At 41.3% G+C, this 20,655-nt stretch overlaps 1 protein-coding gene across 4 annotated transcripts in view; it reads left to right on the forward strand.

Moving 5' to 3' along the window:
* Positions 1-20,655, forward strand: part of DIP2C (disco interacting protein 2 homolog C) — a 689,547-nt gene that overhangs the window by 431,109 nt on the left and 237,783 nt on the right. For all 4 annotated transcript variants that reach the window (XM_077491128.1, XM_077491125.1, XM_077491127.1 and 1 more), the window contains 3 exons: positions 5,583-5,706; positions 7,827-7,936; positions 8,765-8,867. In XM_077491128.1, coding sequence (XP_077347254.1) covers positions 5,583-5,706; positions 7,827-7,936; positions 8,765-8,867 — 337 coding nt within the window. The remainder of the gene's footprint in view (positions 1-5,582; positions 5,707-7,826; positions 7,937-8,764; positions 8,868-20,655) is intronic.

Genomic DNA, 20,655 nt, shown 5'->3' on the forward strand with positions numbered 1-20,655 from the left:
TATCAGAGGCATAATCGCCTGCAATACAAAATAATTCCGGGGTCATGGCAGTTAGCTGCTGCCATAAAAATATTTAACATCAAGGTAATGACATAAATGTACTGTGGGCAGTCGGAAGGTGGGTATGTAGTGGTATCTACCAAGCTGACCAAATTGGCCTTGTGTATTAAAGTGTTATGCCGCGTACACACGACTGGACTTTCCGGCAGACTAGGTCCGACGGAATCAGTCCGTCAGACAATCCAATCGTTTTTCATCTAAAAAAAATTAGACCGACCTAGAAATAGAACATTTTTCTAATCTGTCCGATGGACTCAATACCTATCGGGAAAACCGTTTGTATGCTGGCCCGATGGACCAAATATAATGCAAGGGAAGCTATTGGCTACTGAACTTCCTTTTTTAGTCCCAGTGGCCAAGTCTGTTTGTTCGGAAAGTCCGTCTGAACTCCACTGAAAGTCAGTCGGGAAGACCGCCGGACCTAGTCTGACGGAAAGTCCGGTCATGTGTACGCGTCATTAGGCTTGTAACATGGACTTTCACAACATCTCTGAAACTGTGGATAAAGTTTCACATGCCCGATTTACTGACTTCACAGTAGATGGATGGACTTCAAGTAATATGTCATCAACGACATGAAGTCATGTCACTATGAAGGCCCTTCCCTTTGCATGAACACTCCACCTCTTTTTCTATAGTAGATGTGAGATCCAGCACTGGCACCAACCTACATCATTCTAGTCTCATTATAACAAAGTGGAGGTATGTCGGCTCATACCTATAAACCCGCTGGAGCTATAGATACCAGGGTGATTAAACCTGATCCCCTTTGGATTATTGAAATCAAATCTGTTCTGATGAAAATTGAATAATTAGGCTGAGGGCTGCGTAATTGCTTTGGTTTTCACAAATATGTTTTTTTTTTATGCTTAAAAGTAAAAATTCAGGGTAACCTTGAGATAAAGCGTAAAAATGTTCTGAGAAGGAAATGTATCTATTTTTATGGCACATATTCATGAAGTCACTGTACATAACATAGCAGGGCAATCGGCTTTACGTCAAATCTTTCCAGCTCAGTTTGACTCCATGGGGTTGACAGGAGCCTCAGTTGTCACACAGACATTGTAGCCTGCAGCTGAGAAGATGACTAACTACGAGATTACTAAAATCTGCATCTCACAGCAGAGCCATGCGTTCACACAAATTTATCACTGTACATTTCTACATCTGAGCTGTGTGGGGAAGTTTAAAAAGACAAGAAAATTAAGATTTTCGACATCTTAAAGCTGAACTCTAGGTGAATAGCTAAATACACAGATGAAATGCATACAAGGCAGCTGTTTACATCATCATATTTGTATCTCTGTCTATCCAGTCCTGAGATTTATACAACTTTGCCAGACAGCAGAGCAAGGTGGATCATTCTACTCTCTCTCTTCCAGTTTTATACTATAAAAGGAATACAGGGGTGTCTTCTCACCATCTTGGGATTATCTCTAAGCTCCCTCTGCTCTCTCTGCTCCTATTGGCATATTCTTTGCCAGCATATTTGCATGCAGCATACCCGATTGGCTCCACTCCCTCTTCAAGTCTAAATGCTGGTGTATAGAAGATTGCAAAAAAATGGTACCGAGTCATATTCAGTTGCATTTAAAAATAAAATAAAATAAGAATGAACATTTACGTACATTAACCACTTGCCGACTGCGGGATGCCGATTATACATCGGCACAATGGCAGCGGTGGGAAAATAGGCATACCTGTACATCCCCTTTAATTAGCGGGGCTAGCGAGCGCCCACTGTGTACAGTGTGATCGTGCCCACGGGAGTCCGCCGGTCTCCCGGCGATCATGTCACGGAGCCGCAAAATGGGGAAGTGCCTATATAAACAAGGCATTTCCCCATTCTGCCTTGTGACATGAGAGATCACTGCTCTCTGTCATCGGGAGCAGTGATCGCTGTCATGTGAGTGGAAGCCCATCCCCCTGACAGTTAGAATCGCTCCCTAGGACACACTTAACCCCTTGATAGCCCCCTAGTGTTTAACTCGTTCCCTGCCAGTGTCATTTACAGAGTAATTGGTGCATTTTTATAACACTGATCGCTGTATAAATGACAATGGTCCCAAAATAGTGTCAAAAGTGTCCGATGTGTCCGCTATAATGTCGCAGTCACGATAAAAATCGCAGATCGCCGCCATTACTAATAAAAATGACCTAAAACTATCCCCTATTTTGTAGACACTATAACTTTTAGGCAAACCAATCAATATACGTTTATTGCGATTTTTATTTTTTGACCAAAAATATGTATAAGAATACATATTGGCCTAAACTTAGGGAAAAAAGTTTTTTATATATATTTTTGGGGGATATTATAGCAAAAAGTAAAAAATATTGCTTTTTTTTTAAATTGTTGCTTTTTTTGTGTATAGCGCAAAAAATAAAAACCGCAGAGGTGATCAAATGCCACCAAAAGAAAGCTCAATTTTGTTTTGGTGCAACGTCGCATGAGTGCGCAGTTGTCAGTTAAAGCGACGCAGTGCCGAATCTCAAAAAGTTCTCTGGTCAGGAAGAGGGTAAAATCTTCCGGGGCTGAAATGGTTAATTAGTAGCATTTCTATCTACCTTATTATAGGTTTAGCTTTGTATACAATAGAAGTCACTTAAATTGAATGTAAAAGCATTTTTTTTTACATTTTGGATAGAGTGGGGATAGTTTAGACCCTTTCTTAAGTTTTTATTGCTTTCAGTGGTTCCACCAAGGAGATTCATCCCCTCTGTCCTGATAACCAAGATGGAAAGTGAGGTGACATAAAAAGTTGTCACCAGAGAAAGATAGGTCAAAATCCTCCAATGGGGACACCTGTCCCTTTGACAATGCTCTAATACGTGAATTCTATTCACTTTTGGGGAAATTTCCTTCCATTTCCTGCTGCATGTTGAGGGCACAAAATTCAGGAAAATCTCCCCAGTGGAACCCTGACACCTGATAAAGATTTCAAACATTTAATTTTCTAGATATAAGCCTTTTTCACTGTGGTATATCTTACACCCCTCTAACATGGGGCAAATTACGGTAAGTATTTGATAGAAAAAAAAATGTTGTTGTTTTTTTTTTTCCATTACGGTCCTACTGAGCAAGACAGACAGAGAAGGTTCATCTCCTCAACAGGGTCACACATGGCAGTGGAAACTTGACAGGAGTGGTAACTTTTCCCTACTCCCCACTTAAAACGAACAAAACTTTTGGGTTCTAGATATACTTTAACCACTTAACAACCGGCCCATAGCCGAATGACGGCTACAGGGCGGTTGTTTTAACTCTGGGAGGCCGTCATATGACATCCTCCCAGAATTCCACTCTTGCGCGCCCCCTGGGGGAGAGTATCCGTGACCCACGGATCACGGTAAACGGGCGCTCATCGCGGCCGTTTACCACGTGATCGCTCCGTCAAATGACGGAGTGATCGCTTGTAAACAAACTGGCATCATGTTATGATGCCGGTTCCTCCCTCCCCCTCTCTGTACCGATCGGTACAGCGGAGGGGGGAAGAGATCGGTGTCAGCAGCGCTGTGGGCTGCATCTGCAGTGCCCACATCGCTGCTCACCGAAATGTAACCCCTCAATTCCCTGACATTTCTCTGCAATACCCTGCAATGCCCTGCAACACTCTGCAATACCCTGCAACACTCTGCAATGCTCTGCAACACCCGCCAATACCCTGCAACACTCTGCAATGCTCTGCAACACCCGCCAATACCCTGCAATACCCAGCCATAGGCATCCCCCCCTCCCACCGCCCTCCGGTGCTTCTACCGGCTCGCCAATACGATCGAAGCCAGAATCTTTTTTTTCTTTTCTTTTTTTTTTTTCAGGCTTCCCAGCCTAGAGGTGAGATGTGGGGTCTTATTGACCCCATATCTCACTGTAAAGAGGACCTGTCATGCCACATTCCTATTACAAGGGATGTTTACATTCCTTGTAATAGGAATAAAAGTGATCAAAAAATTTATTTTTGGGGAAAAAAATGTCAAACTAAAATAAATAAAGTAAAATGAACAATAAAAAAAAAAGTTTTTAAAGCGCCCCTGTCCCCATGTGCTCGCATGCAGAAGCGAACGCATACGTAAGTCCCGCCCACATATGAAAACGGTTTTCAAACCACACATGTGAGGTATCGCTACGAACATTAGAGCGAGAGCAATAACTCCTCTGTAACTCAAAACATATAACCAGTAAAAAAAATTTTTATGGGGATTTTTAAGTAGCGATGTTTGGCGCCATTCCACGAGTGTGTGCAATTTTGAAGAGTGACATATTAGGTATCTATTTACTAAGCGTAACTTCATCTTTCACATTATGCAAAAATTGGGCTAACTTTACTGTGTTTTTTTTTTTAAGCACAAAACTGTTTTTTTTCCCAAAAAAAAGCATTTGAAAAATTGCTGCGCAAATACCGTGCAAGATAAAAAGTTGCAACGACCACCATTGTATTCTCCAGGGTGTTTGCTAAAAAAACATATATAATGTTTTGGGATTCTATGTCATTTTCTAGCAAATAAATTATGATTTTTACATGTAGGAGAGAAATGTCAGAATTGTCTTGGGTGCTCCAGAACGCCTAATAGCGCTCCCTGCATGTTGGGCCTCTGTATGTGGCCACACTGTGTAAAAGTCTCACACATGTGGTATCGCCGTACTCGGGAGTAATAGCAGAATGTGTTTTGGGGTGTAATTTGTGGTATGCATATGCTGTGTGTGAGAAATAAACTGATAATATGACAATTTTGTGGAAAAAAAAAAGTTAAAAAAATCTTGATTTTGCAAAGAATTGTGGGAAAAAATTACAACTTCTAAAAACTCATCATGCCTCTTACTAAATACCTTGAAATGTCTTTTTTCCAAAAAGGGGTAATTTGGGGGGTATTTGTACTTTTCTGGCATGTTAGGGTCTCAAGAATTGAAATTAGCCGTCAGTACTTCAGGTGTGATCAATTTTCAGATATTGGCACCATAGCTTGTGGACTCTATAACTTTCACAAAGACCAAATAATATCCACAAATTTGTACTTATTTTTACCAAAGATATGTAGTAGTATAAATTTTGGCCAAAATTTATGAAGAAAAAATTACTAATCTGCTAAAATTTATAACAGAAACAAAGAAAAATTCATTTTTTTTACAGAATTTTCTGTATTTTTTCTTTTATAGCACAAAAAATTAAAAACCGAGAGGTGATTAAATACCGCCAAAAGAAAGCTCCATTTGTGTGAAAAAAAGGACAAAAATTTCATATAGGTCCAGTGTTGCATGACTGAGTAATTGTCATTCAAAATGTGAGAGCACCGAAAGCTGAAAATTGGTCTGGTTATTAAGGGTGTTTAAGTGCCCAGTGGTCAAGTGGTTAAATAATCACTTAAATATGCTGAACAGTCAAGGTTGCAAGAGAAAACTGTGATTTATGTTTTGCTACATAATTCCTTATGTGTTTTTTTCTTTCTTTCTTTTCATCTTGACCGTGAACAATGTTGTATGCTCCTCTGTGATAATACATAATATTTTAATCCTTCTAATTCAGGACGCTGGAAGCCAGCAGATTGGCTTCTTGTTAGGAAGCTGTGGAGTTACGGTGGCCTTGACTAGTGATGCCTGCCATAAAGGATTGCCCAAGAGTCCTACTGGGGAAATACCACAATTTAAAGGTGAGTAACTGTACATGGCCAGGTGACCCATGCAGTATAGATACCTTATAGCTATGGTAGGTCAAGAAGATGCTGCACACTATTCTTTAGCTGTGTGCCCCATTAAAAAAAAACAAAAAAAAAAACAGTATTAACATATGTTGCCTGGATGGCAAGTACTGCTTTGTACCAATATAACAACAATATTTCAGCTACAGTGATTTACTATTTGCTAAAATGTTAAGGTGTTATCATTTTATATATAAAAAAAAAATAATAATATATATATATATATATATATATATATATATATATATATATATATATATATATAATATATTTCTTGTACCCATTCTACGTACCTCCTATGGAACACCCACAACCAATCAAGAAACTATACAGTACGATATAGCTGCTGTTTTATTTTGTTTGTCTGTCCAACCTTCAGGTCTATATCTTTCTGTTAATATTCCCTTTTCTTATCATCATCTGTCATGAACCATCTTGTCTATTTTTTTTTTTCTTCCTCTGTCTCTCCATCTATAGTTTTATCTGTATATCCCTTTTTCCCATTTGCCCATCCATGTATGTTATCTACCACCAACTGAGAACTCCTAATCTATAACAGTCACTCTTCTTTTTTTTTTTTTTTTTCCATCCTTGACATTTCAAATGACTGTTTTCCTTTCCTGGCTATTCTTATTTCCCCTTTCCTTTCCCTCTTTTCTATCTCTCGCTTTCCCTCTTTCCTCCTTTCTTTCCCTTCTTTCTTTCTTTCTTTCTTTCTTTCTTTCTTTCTTTCTTTCTTTCTTTCTTTCTTTCTTTCTTTCTTTCCCCTCTTTCTTTCCCCTCTTTCTTTCCCCTCTTTCTTTCCCCTCTTTCTTTCCCCTCTTTCTTTCTTTCCCTTTTATGAATGCCAATTCTTTCTTGCCCTTCTGTCTACAGCAGCCTTTCTCAGCCTTTTTACACCAGAGGAATCCTCAACATAAATTTCAGGTCTCAGGGAGCCCCTGCTGAAACCAATTAGTGGGAAACATCCTTTTACATTAATGGCCAGGTGGGAAAAAATACCCCCACCCCCCTACCTTACAGTGGTGGTCAGAATGCCACCCTTAATGTTATATAGATCATTGGTGTCATGCTACTGGCTCTGCAAATTGGCTTTGACCTCAGAACTTTGCAGGCACCATAAAATAGGAGATCAATCAGATACAGTTCAAGCAAACCCCTAGTAACCACTAGAGGAACATTGACTGAGGATAGCTGATCTATACATACACTATGTGGTCAAATGTTTGTAGACTAATAAGAATCACAACAAAATAAGTTTCATAACCATCCTGTTACAAAACCATGGGCATTTATATGGAGTTCTGCTCTCTCTGTGACTATAACAGAGTTCACTCATCTGGGAAGGGTTTTCGAAAATGTGTAAGCATTCAAACAAAATAACAAAAGAAGACCTGACTCACAATTTGAATTTCAATTCATCCTGAAGGCGTTCAGTAGGGTTGATGTCAACACTCTGTACTGGCCACATGAGTATAAGTGGGTGGAGACAAGGTGGTTGTTTGTGGGGTTGTACACCCCCGTGAGTATCTCGGTCATGCTGGAACTAAAAGGCCTTCCTCAAACTGTTGCCACAAGGATGGAAGTGCTTGGTTATCTATGATGTAGGGGTATCCACACCATGTTTGCTATATAGTGTATTGTACATATGTATGTGTAGAGTAGTGTACATGTATGTGTCTATGTACAATATATATTGTTCTTTACTTTGTTGTCTTTTATGTATCTACCCATCCATGTTTCTTTCTATCCATCCTTAAGTCATGTATTCTCCTGTCTTTTCATCTATCGGGCCATCCAAATAGCTGTTTATCTTTCCCTGGCTTTGAGTCCTGTGTGATTTGGCCATGGTTATAATTTTAAATGCACACAAAGGCTGTAAGTTTTGGTTTGGGAGTGACTTAAATGTTCTGCTACTACAATGATGCATTTTGTTGAATAATGTATGTCTTTAACAAACAATGTTGAAGCTATCACCTTAATGAAAGCTGACAAGAATATGTTTTACAGCCAAATAGAAAAAAAAATAATGAATAGAATAAAAATAAAAAGGCTGTACATTTCTTTGTTAGGTTGGCCAAAGCTGCTCTGGTTTGTCACAGAATCGAAACATCTGTCCAAACCCCCTCGTGATTGGTTTCCACATATCAAAGATGCAAATAATGATACTGCCTACATAGAGGTGGGTACAGTTTATTTTTTCCAGCATTTTTTTAAAGTGCAAATAGAAGTAGTTGGATAGTGTACCCAAAGCCAAACCTTTTCTTTTTTTTGTTTTGGATAAAGTAGGGAAGGCTTAGAACCCCTTTCAGGTTTTATTGCTGTCTGTGTTCTGCCAGGGAGATTTACCCACTCTATTGTTTCTCTTGATCAATGTCACTGCAATTAAAAGTGATGGGAAACCCACATTTTTGAGTTGTCACTGAAACAGAAACTTTGGAGTTGCTCTCAATTTTTGTTGTGTCTTTGGTACAGAAAGAGAATGCAAATCTCTCCAATGGGATACAGGCAGCCAAAAAATAAAAAATACAGGAGTATAGACTTCTTTATTGTATCCAAAATTAAAACAAATCTTTTGGCTTTAGGTACTCTTTAAGGATTATTAAAACTTGTGCACACATCAAATGAATAACTACTTGTAGTTAATTTAATGATCTTGATTTCAAATTCTAACTCTAGCTTCTTTATCAATTCTTATCCGTTACAAGAATTGGGTTTCTATAGTCCTCAGTATATGCCAAAGTAAGAATGTAGGTTTACTTTTTAATCTTAACTTTTTAACCTTGTTTAGTAAAGGAAACAGATCATATGATGACTGATGACCACAAGCCATCTCCGTTATTAGGGATTGATCATTATATTCTCACTGGTGATGTGCTGCAGGTCCATGCTGGGAGGGAACACTGGTCCTGTGATCATGGGGATTTTGGTTATGTAACTGAATTTCAGCCATAGCTTTATGTTTGTATAATATACTACCAAAACTTATAAAATATATCTTCTTCTTTAGTACAAAACTTGTAAAGATGGTAGTGTACTAGGAGTGACGGTGACCAGAATTGCACTTCTCACACATTGTCAAGCACTCACACAAGCTTGTGGCTACACCGAAGGTAAGATGTAATTTCTCAGCATGTAAATGTTGCCGTCAAAGTCCAGCCAAACATTTTTATTTGTTAGGTTAGCATAAGGAAGGTTTAAAACTTGTGTCTTTTTTTTCAATTTATTTTTGCAGTTTAAAGAAGAATAAACAAGCATGTATTCATACCCCTTGCAATTTTCCACATTTTGTCATGTTACAACTAAAAACGTAAATGTATTTTATTGAGATTTTTTGAGATAGACCAATTCAAAGTGGCACATAATTGAGAAGTGGAAGGAAAAGGATAAATGGTTTTCAATTTTTTTTTTTTACAAATAAATGTGAAAAGTTTAGTGTGCATTTGTATTCAGCCCCCCGGGTCAATACTTTGTAGAACCACCTTTTGCTGCAATTACAGCTGCAAGTATTTATGGGGATGTATCTACCAGATTTGCACATCTAGAGAGTGACATTTTTGCACATTCTTCTTTGCAAGATAACGCAAGCTCTGTCAGATTGGATGGAGAGTGTCTGAACAGCAATTTTCAAGTCTTGCCACAGATTCTCAGTTGGATTTAGGTCTGGACTTTGACTGCACCATTCTAATACATAAATAGGCTTTGATCTAAACTATTCCATTGTAGTTATGGCTGTGTGTTTAGGGTTGTTGTCCTGCTGGAAGGTGAACCTCCACCCCAGTCTGAAGCCTTTTGAAGACTAACAGGCTTTCTTCTAAGATTGCCCTGTATTTGGCATCCATCTTCCCATCAACTCTGACCAGCTTCTCTGTCCCTGCTGAAGAAAAGCATCCCCACAACATGATGCTGCCACCACCATGTTTCATGGTGGGGATGGTGTGTTCAGGGTGATGTGCAGTGTTCATTTTCCACCACACATACATAGCGTTTTGCTTTAAGGCCAAAAAGTTAAATTTTGGTCTCATCTGACCTGAATACCTTCTTCCACCTGTTTGCTGTGTCCCCCACATGGCTTCACACAAACTGCAAATAGGACTTCTTATGACTTTCGTTCAACAATGGCTTTTTTCTTGCCACAGATTTGTGGAGTGCACGACTAATAGTTGTCCTGTGGACAGATTCTCCCACCTGAGCTGTGGATCTCTGCAGCTCCTCCAGAGTTACCATGGGGGTCTTGACTGCTTCTCTGATTAATGCTCTCCTTGCCCAGTCTGTCAGTTTAGATTGATGGCCGTCCTGGTAGGTTTGCCGTTGTGCCATACTCTCTGTTTTTGGATGATGGGTTGAACAGTGCTCCGTGAAATGTTCAAAGCTTTGGATATTTTTTATAACCTACCCGCTTTAAACTTCTCCACAACTTTTTCCCTGACCTGTCTGGTGTGTTCCTTAGCCTTAGCCACAGAACAACTGTATTTATACTGAGATTAAATTACACACAGATGGACTTTATTTACTAATTAGGTGACTTCTAAATGGAATTGGTTCCACTTTTTGATACACTTAATTTTAATTAGGGGTAGCAGAGTAAAGGGGGCTGAATTCAAATGCACGCCTCACTTTTCAGATATTTATTTGCAAAAAATTTTTGAAAACCATTTATCATTTTCCTTCCACTTCACAATTATGTGCCACTTTTTGTTGGTCTATCCCAAAAATCCCAATAAAATACATTTACGTTTTTGGTTGTAACATGACAAAATGTGGAAAATTTCAAGGGGTATGAATACTTTTTCAAGGCACTGTAGGTACATAGAATATTAAAACAGGCATAAAAGCATTTCATTTAATGGAATGTGATACATAGAAGACCAAAATTAATATACTTTACAGACAATGACATACTGTAGGTTGGCATTGAGAAGTTGTAGTATAAAGTGTCAAGGAAATCCCATGAGGTCTATAGTGTAGATTGTTTGCTTTGCATTATTTTTTATAATATATGTACATGCCATTTAAAGAAAAAGCAGCGTAAACCAGTTTGAGGTGTAAAGGTTTTATATGCTTCAAGAGTCTGAATATAAGTTAAGGGTTTAGGGAAAATGGGATGATAGAAGACACTCCCTCACTGTGGGGGTGGGGGAGCGCATCAGTCAATCATCAGCTTCTCACACTTAAAACACAGAATTAATACATAATGGCTCGGAAAAGAAAATTTCAAGTTACGATTTCTGTACGGCAGGGGTTGAGGGCCGGTCAGTAGGGCGGATGAATGTAGCCAATAAAACCATGTTTGCCAGATTGATTTGGATTTATTTTTAACTGCTGCAGACAGTTAGATTTTCCATGCACTGGATGTCATTTACCCTAGCAAACCAAGGGGCCAAGGTAGGGAGCGAAGCGTTTTTCCATGTAAACAGAATACAGTCTTTGCATGCATTAAGGTAAACCAGTAATGATTTTTTTATGTACCTTGGTTTTGAAGTAAAGCCTCATATACACGCTTTGATTTTCGGACGACAGAACGTCAGATTTTTGTGCCGTGCTAGTCTCAAGTCGAAAGTGAAGAGGTTACTAACAATACGAGAATTTCAGTTTGACAGAATACAACATCAGAAGTGACATAATGCGTTGAATAGTTTTGTATGTATTCTTTCATTTCTGAGCATGCATAGTCTTACTCTTACAATTTTTTTCGTACGAAAACCATACTGATGAAACAAAAATCAGACGTTGAGTTCACATACAACAACAATTTTATAGTCTGCACATCCAGCTTTTGACGAAAATGTGAAATCGGCTGTCGAAAGCACTGTACTAATGGTAAGATATGCAGACGATCGGTCATCGTAACACAATCGACGTCTGAAAATCAAAGCATGTGTATGGGCCTTAAGTGTAAAATGTAATAGACGTGCTGCAGGGTTGAGGCCTGTGTTCACGAGCTTATGAATTTTTAATTACTTGCGACCAGAACTGCAATATTTTGGGACAATTCGAAAATATGTTCAGAAGGGTTCCTCTGGCTTTGCCACACCTTCATTACTATTTGAAGTGATTGGCAAAATACTAGAGAACCAAGGGCATTCTGTCTCACCTTGTCATAAGTTTATTATCCTTTTCTTAGTACCTTTTAATAATAGAGACTCGTTGCGAGAAATAAATAATATGAGCAATATGTGCAGATGAATAGATAGTTACAGTGTGTGTGTTACCCCAACACTTCATTTTCCTGATATGGGCCTGCTATACCATGTACTTGTATGAGAAAGTATTCTGTTCTCTTTGTATTGCTTTCCTTCATGTGAAATCCGTGGTGTTCCTGCCAGTCCCATTGATTTCCTATTTAATATTGGCCACACTAAGCAGGAGAGCACGCAATGGTTAGTTTTCTAGCTATGCTGGGAACTCTGTGTACTCTCCTCTAATGATTAGACTTGTCCTGACACACTCCCGCTGCACAGCCATTCACTGGAAAGCTCAGTGTGCTTCCACCTCTCCTCCCCCCAGATTTTATGCAGCTGAGAACAGAGGGAATTTGATCACTTATAAAAAAAAAGAGAAAACAGAATGGGTTGTTTTACAAGGTGATCATTTGCAATCACTGTAGGGTCCCTTAAATGGAAAGATTTCTGCATAAAGAGCCTATTTGTTGGCAGATTTCTTCAAAAGAGTCTAGAGATCTGCATGAAAGTTGCAGATTACTGTAGAGCGTGAAGAAAATGGTTAAGCTGATGAGTGAGCTGATGGTCATGTCTTGCCCACAGTAAAGAAAATCATATTTGTGTGAATGGGGTAGGGGTGACTGATAATGGGTGACACTGGGGAAGGGAACGTTGAGGTTCTCCATTATCATGAGATGGTTAAAAAATGTGCGAATCATAGTGACAGATAATGGATGATTGTGAAGAGCTGCCAACAATGACTCTCCAGGGTGCACACGATTGGGGGAAAATGACAAGTTCTGTTCAATGGCTATCCAGAATTTGGTATTGTGGTTTCAAGCCTAGTCAAGTTAGACGAGTGGCTGAATGGTAGAGGAGTGAGTCAGGAAAACTGATGTCCCCTCTAGACTTAAGCCGCGTACACATGTGGCGGACTGTCTGGCCAACTAAGTCCGTCAGACAGTCCGACGGACAGTCCGTCATACTTTCGAATGAACGGACTTGCCCACACACGGCACTTTTTGAGCGGACTAATACGGCGGACTAAGTCCGCCATACTATCCGCCCTACTTTTGAAATGAACGGACTCGCCCACACACGCGGAGGAAAGTCCGCTCATTTCGAGCGCGTCTCCAGGTAGGCGGGGCCCGTGAAGGAGACGTCGCTGACCCCGCTGCCTGGTATGGACTTAAAGGGGAACCCCAACGCCGAAAAAAAACGGCGTGGGGGTCCCCCCCAAGTCCACAACAGACCCTTGTCCGAGCACGCTACCCGGCCGGCCAGGAAAGGGGGGCGAGCGAGCGCCCCCCTCCTGAGCCGTACCAGGCCGTGTGCCCTCAACATGGGGGGGTGCCTTGGGGAAGGGGGGCCGCGCGCCCCCCCCCCACCCCAAAGCACCTTGTCCCCATGTTGATGAGGACAAGGGCCTCTTCCCGACAACCCTGGCCGTTGGTTGTCGGGGTCTGCGGGCGGGGGGCTTATCGGAATCCGGGAGCCCCCTTTAACCACTTCAGCCCCGGACCAATAAACACCTTAAGGACCAGAGGTCTTTTTCCAATTTCGCACTGCGCTGCTTTAACTGGTAATTGCGCGGTCATGCAATATTGCACCCAAACGAAATTTGCGTCCTTTTCTTCCCACAAATAGAGCTTTCTTTTGATGGTATTTGATTGCCTCTGCGATTTTTTTTTTTTTGCGATATAAATGGAAAAAGAGCGAAAATTTTGAAAAAAAAAGATATTTTCTTCTTTTTGTTATAAGAAAAATCGAATAAACTAAATTTTAGTCATACATTGAGGGCAAAATTTATTCAGCCACATGTCTTTAGTAAAAAAAATGTCAATAAGCGTATATTTTTTGGTTTGCGCAAAAGTTATAGCGTCTACAAACTAGAGTACATTTTCTGGAATTTACACAGCTTTTAATTTATGACTGCCGATCTCATTTCTTGAGGTGCTAAAATGGCAGGGCAGTACAAATCCCCCCCAAATGACCCCATTTTGGAAAGTAGACACCCCAAGGAAATTGCTGATGGGTATGTTGAGCCCATTGAATATTTATTTTTTTTGTCCTAAGGGATTGAATAATGACAAAAAAAAAAATAAAAATTTTTTTTACAAAAAGTTGTCACTAAATGATATATTGCTCACACATGCCATAGTTATATGTGGAATTGCACCCCAAAATATATTCTGCTACTTCTCCCGAGTATGGGGATACCACATGTGTGGGATTTTTTGGGAGTCTAGTCGCGCACGGCACCCCGAAAACCAATCACCACCTTCAGGATTTCTAAGGGTGCAAATTTTTGATTTAACTCCTCACTACCTATCACAGTTTCGAAGGCCATAAAATGCCAAAATAGCACAAAACCCCCCAAAATGACCCCATTTTGGAAAGTAGACACCCCAAGCTATTTACTGAGAGGCATGTTGAGTCCATGGAATATTTTATATTTTGCCACAAGTTGCGGGAATATTACAAACTTTTTTTTTTTGCACAAAGTTGTCACTAACTGATATATTGCTCACACATGCTATGGGCATATGTGAAATGACACCCCAAAATACATTCTGCTGCTTCTCCTGAGTACGGGGATACCACATGTGTGGGACTTTTTGGGAGTCTAGTCGCGCACGGCACCCCGAAAACCAATCACCACCTTCAGGATTTCTAAGGGTGCAAATTTTTGATTTAACTCCTCACTACCTATCACAGTTTCGAAGGCCATAAAATGCCAAAATAGCACAAAACCCCCCCAAATGACCCCATTTTGGAAAGTAGACACCCCAAGCTATTTACTGAGAGGCATGTTGAGTCCATGGAATATTTTATATTTTGCCAAAAGTTGCGGGAAGATTACAAACTTTTTTTTTTGCACAAAGTTGTCACTAAATGATATATTGCTCACACATGCTATGGGCAGAAGTCAAATTACACCCCAAAATAAATTCTGCTGCTTCTCCCGAGTACGGGGATACCACATGTGGGGGACTTTTTGGGAGCCTAGCCACGTACGGGACCCCGAAAACCAAGCACTGCCTTCCGGATTTAAATATAAAATGCTACCAAAAAACCTGTTAGCGATGGCAGGGATCAGGCCTGACTCTGCGATCGCTGCAGTTATGTGTTTAGTGTTTTGTAAGTGACAGTGATCGATCGATACTGCACTTGGGTGGGCTGGGCAGAGGGGCAAAACGCAGGTGCTAGCAGGTATCTGGGCTGATCCCGCTAACAATGCGTTTTTTTGGAACCCTAAACTGCTGGGGACGCTAGTATAGATCAGATCAGATATTGATCTGTTCAGATTCTATAGCACTACGGGAGGTGTATGCTTTGCGTGTGGGTGTTAGCGGTACTGGCACTAACCTAGTGCTGCCTGGGGCGACGCAGACCCTGACCCTAAAACCTAATTGATATCACCCGCCGGGTGATCAGGGGGTTAAACCTTTATTGGGTAATAAATGGTGGGTGCCCTGATGCTATAAAAAACAAACTAACCAGAGTCACCCGTAACACTTATACGGTGATCAGTGGTGAAAGGGTTAACTAGGGGCAATCAGGGGGTTCAAATTTTTATTAGGTAGTATATGGGGGTCCCTGGCACTATATAAAAACCTGACGGGGAACCTAAATAACTAACTGGCTAACCAGCGTCACCAGTGACACTTATACTGTGATCGCTGGTGAAAGGGGGTGAAAGGGTTAACTAGCAGCAATCAGGGGGTTAAAACCATTATTGGGTAGTATATCGGGGTACCTAGCGCTATAAAAACCTGGCGGTGAACCTAAAAAAATAACTAGCTACCTAGCGACACTGATGCAGCGATCAGAAAAATGATCGCTTAGTGACACTGGCAAAAGGGGGTGAAAGGGTTAACTAGCGGCAATCAGGTGGTTAAAACCATTATTGGGTAGTATATCGGGGTACCTAGCGCTATAAAAACCTGGCGGTGAACCTAAAAAAATAACTAGCTACCTAGCGACACATGCAGCGATCAGAAAAATGATCGCTTAGTGACAATGGCAAAAGGGGGTGAAAGGGTTAACTAGCGGCAATCAGGGGGTTAAAACCATTATTGGGTAGTATATCGGGGTACCTAGCGCTATAAAAACCTGGCGGTGAACCTAAAAAAATAACTAGCTACCTAGCGACACTAGCGACACTGATGCAGCGATCAGAAAAATGATCGCTTAGTGACACTGGCAAAAGGGGGTGAAAGGGTTAACTAGCGGCAATCAGGGGGTTAAAAACATTATTGGGTAGTATATCGGGGTACCTAGCGCTATAAAAACCTGGCGGTGAACCTAAAAAAATAACTAGCTACCTAGCGACACATGCAGCGATCAGAAAAATGATCGCTTAGTGACACTGGCAAAAGGGGGTGAAAGGGTTAACTAGCGACAATCAGGGGGTTAAAAACATTATTGGGTAGTATATCGGGGTACCTAGCGATATAAAAACCTGGCGGTGAACCTAAAAAAATAACTAGCTACCTAGCGACACATGCAGCGATCAGAAAAATGATCGCTTAGTGACACTGGCAAAAGGGGGTGAAAGGGTTAACTCTAGGGGCAATCAGGGGGTTAAATCTTTATTGGGGGGTGATAGGGGGCTACCCTGGACCTAACACTAACTGTCCTGACAGTTTTTACTGTCACAACTGACACTGAATGCATTGATCAGTAAAGAAATGATCAATGCAATCAGTGACACTGTGACTGGGGGGGGGGGGGGGGGCGGGGGGGGATCGGGGGGCGATCGGGGGGAGGTTTGTGTGCCTGTGTGTACCTACATGTCAGTGTAGTGTTGGTGCACACTTACTTTTAGTCTTCTCCTCGTAGTCCGGTCAAAAAGACCGCCCCGAGGAGAATGACATCACTTCCTCCTTTGTACTTTTTTTCACAGGTGAATGGGTAGGGGTACATTGTACCCCATACTCATTCACATAGGGTGGGGGGCCGGTATCCGGGGGCCCCCTTATTAAAGGGGGCTCCCGGATTCCGATAAGCCCCCCGCCCGTAGACCCCGACAACCAACGGCCAGGGTTGTCGGGAAGAGGCCCTTGTCCTCATCAACATGGGGACAAGGTGCTTTGGGGTGGGGGGGCTGCGCGGCCCCCCTTCCCCAAGGCACCCCCCCATGTTGAGGGCACGCGGCCTGGTGCGGCTCAGGAGGGGGGGCGCTCGCCCCCCTTTCCTGGCCGGCCGGGTAGCGTGCTCGGACAAGGGTCTGTTGTGGACTTGGGGGGGACCCCCACGCCGATTTTTTCGGCGTTGGGGTTCCCCTTTAAGTCCATACCGGGCGGCGGGGCCAGCGACGTCTCCGTCGCGGGCCCCGCCTACCTGGATACCCGCTCGAAATGAGCGGACTTTTCTCCGGGCGGGAAAAGTCCGCTCATTTCAGAAGTACGGCGGACTGGCACACACACGGGCGGATTGTCCGCCGAAATGCGAGTCCAGCGGACAGTATTTCCAACATTCCGAAATACTTAGTCCGCCAGACTGCACGCTGAAAAAGTCCGCTGAAGCCCACACACGAGCGGACTGTCCGCTGAAATGTGTTTCGGCGGACTAAGTAGGCCAGAAAGTCCGCCCGTGTGTACGCGGCTTTAGAAACATTGTTTCTAATACATGGAGAATTTCCAATCCACATAAATTTAATTAAGGCTACACTGAGCAATTTGAGAAACTGCTGGGGCTGCGAGACTGGTAGTGTTTATACACAATACAGCAACATGGGTACTGCATTCATCTTCAAGATAGGGGTTATTTACTAAAGGAAAACCCACTTTACACTGAAAGTGCACTTGGAAGTAAAGTCGCTGTAGATCCAAGGGGGACATGCAAGGAAAATAAAAAACAGCATTTTAGCTTTCACGTGATAGGATGATAAAATCAGCAGAGCTTCTACTCATTTCAGATCTACCCCTTAGATTTAGAGCGACTGCACTTCCAAGTGCTTTTTCAGTGCAAGGTGGATTTGCCTTTCTTAACCCCCACTGTACCTATTGAACCATGTGAGACTTTTTCCAGGTGTCTACGTTTTTTATAAGAGTGCACAGAAAAGGAAGATGTTTAGTTCTGTGATGCAGATGAAAACGGTCATGATTAACGTGCCCTGGTTTGAAATTTCAGCATGTGTCCATTTGAACGGGAAATTAGATTTCATTTGGTTAATCAGTTCCATCTTCAAAGATCCATTCAGTGCCTTCGACCTCTATACATTTATTTTGTAAATGGGCAGATTATGGACATCAAGGAGTTCTTGTAAGGGTATGGGAAGCAAGACTGGGGGTTGGGAGAAATAAAATAGGCCTTCAGCGCATGCCACCACTTTATACGTGTGGTTTTCCAGAGTCATAGCATTAATATTATGGTTTGATCTAATAGTACAGAGTAAGGGTTTTTGAGATTTAATGTATAAATAGGTGGAGGGCACTCTTCACAGTTGCTGTTAGATATGGCAAAGCAGTGCAATTGGATGCCGCTAACTTTAACAATAACTGTAGGAAAGGAGTATAGTGTTTGAATCCTCATTAGCATGTGCAGAAGACCAGTGTGTGTTGGAGATGAGGTCCAGAAACTCCCAGGCTACTCCCTTAAGGGCCTTGTCCATGGAAAGGAGAAGCAACAGGTTTGTCCTTAAACAAGCGTGTGCAAGTAAGTCTAAAGTTTTGTCAGTATTATCCCTGGTTGCTGGCATTTGTTAAAAAATGTTGACGTTGACTAGGGAAATTGACCTTTAATTGCCGCAGTTCATGTTTTTTTTTTTACTGGTTTTAGAATGACTGTGAAGAGGGCATGTAGAGTATCAGTGAATATTACATGGCCTTCTGTGTGAGCTAAAGAAAGCTAAGTGACTGGAGAGAAACTGTTTATAATATGAAAGTGTTAAGCCACCTGGACTTAGGGCCCTATTGGTTTGCATACTGGCTACTGCCAAATGGAATGACTCACTTTCAATAAGGACATTTAGGTGTTTGAGGACAGTCATGGGGATTTTCGTAAGTCCCAAAGAGTCTAGATAGGCTTTGATAGCTGCTGCCAAGAGAGTTTAGTAGTGCAATTACTGCTTTAGGGGAGATTTTAAAGGTTATAGTAATAATCCCTGAAAGTATCCACAATTTTGTTGCTATATTGAGTTGCTTCACCTGTTCGTGTAACAGTTTGTGAAATGTTTGCATTTCCCCTCAGGGGTTTTATAATGAGCATCGCTTTTTCCATGTACAAGCCAATTGATTTGTGCTCTGCCCAAAAACAAATCCACTTTTGCTCATACCGTAGTGAGCTTTCCCACTGATTTGGTGCAGTTTTCCTGCAGTGCCGAGTGCAGCTCAATGTACTAATGCAGTCACCACATCTAAGGACTGGTAATCTGCAATATATTACAATGTTGTCCTTTATTTTAGATATACCAGCTGAAATCTATCAGTGATTAGAAAGCAATCATACCCCTTGTCAGTGCAAATAAATAGCTGGTTCAGTCTCAACTGATGGCCTATAAAAAGGTGTCACACAAGAAACATCTCATGATGGGTAAAAGCAAAAGGTTCTCTCAAGACCTTTGCAACTTTATTGTTGAAAAACATACTGATGGCATTGGTTACAGAAGGATTTCTTAATGTTCCAATGAGCACTGTTGGGGCTAGAATCTGGAAAAATAAAACTGGCCATAACCATGTGCTCCTTGTAGGATTTCTAACCGAGGAGCGAAAAGAATTATCAGAAGAGTTGTCCAAGAGCCAATGACCATTTATGGAGAGCTTCATAAAGACCTGGAATAGGCATGTACAATTGTTTCAAAGAAAACAAAAAGTAATGCACTCAACCGCCATGGCCTGTATACACCCTCACCATGCAAGACTCCACTGCTGAAGAAAAAGCATGTTAAAGCTTGTTTAAAGTTTGCTGCCCAACATTTAGACAAGCCTGTGAAATACTGAGAGAATATAGTCTGGTCATATGAGACCAAAATTGAACTCTTTGGATACCATAATACACACCTTGTTTGGAGGTCAAATGACACTGCACATTACCCCAAAAACACCATACCAACAGTGAAGTTTGGAGGTGGGAACATCATGGGGTAGGGCTGTTTTTCAGCATACGGTACTGGCAAACTTCATGTCATTGAAGGAAGGATGAAATGGAGGGTGGACATTTCAGGAAGACAATGATCCCAAACACCAAGCCAAGGCCCACGGAACCTTAGATTTGAAGACTGTGTGGAAGAATGGGGCAAAATCACACCTGAGCTATGCATGCGATTAGTTTCTCCATGCAGGAGGCGTCTTGAAGCTGTCATTACCAATAAAGGATTTTTTACGAAGTATTAAATACATTTCCGTTAGCGTGTTCAATACATTTTCCCTGTGTCATTCCATTTTTTTATTACACATAACTTAATTTCTGAACGTGTTTGTTTTGGTTTCTTGGTATGTATGGATTGCATGGGTTGTTACAGACGTGGTGAAAACTTCATGTCACTAGCACCTTTAAAAATATATTTACCTAGAAAAATGGTCATCTGTTCAATACTTATTTTACCCTCTGTATATTAAAAAACAAATTAATGTATTCAGAATAACACCAATATTCTTCATATACTGGAAGATTGTTCATCAGTATGACAAAGGATCTCTTGTTTATGTGTTCTTGGAAAGATGGATGACCATGTTTTGTTCTGTTTTTGGGCACATTCACATTGGGGCGGCGGGTGTATTAGCGGTAAGCCACC

Source organism: Lithobates pipiens, unplaced genomic scaffold (assembly GCF_037356315.1).
Source record: "Lithobates pipiens isolate NorthernLeopardFrog02 unplaced genomic scaffold, aLitPip1_a1.2 Scaffold_19, whole genome shotgun sequence".
In the NCBI taxonomy this organism is placed as follows: Eukaryota; Metazoa; Chordata; class Amphibia; order Anura; family Ranidae; genus Lithobates; species Lithobates pipiens.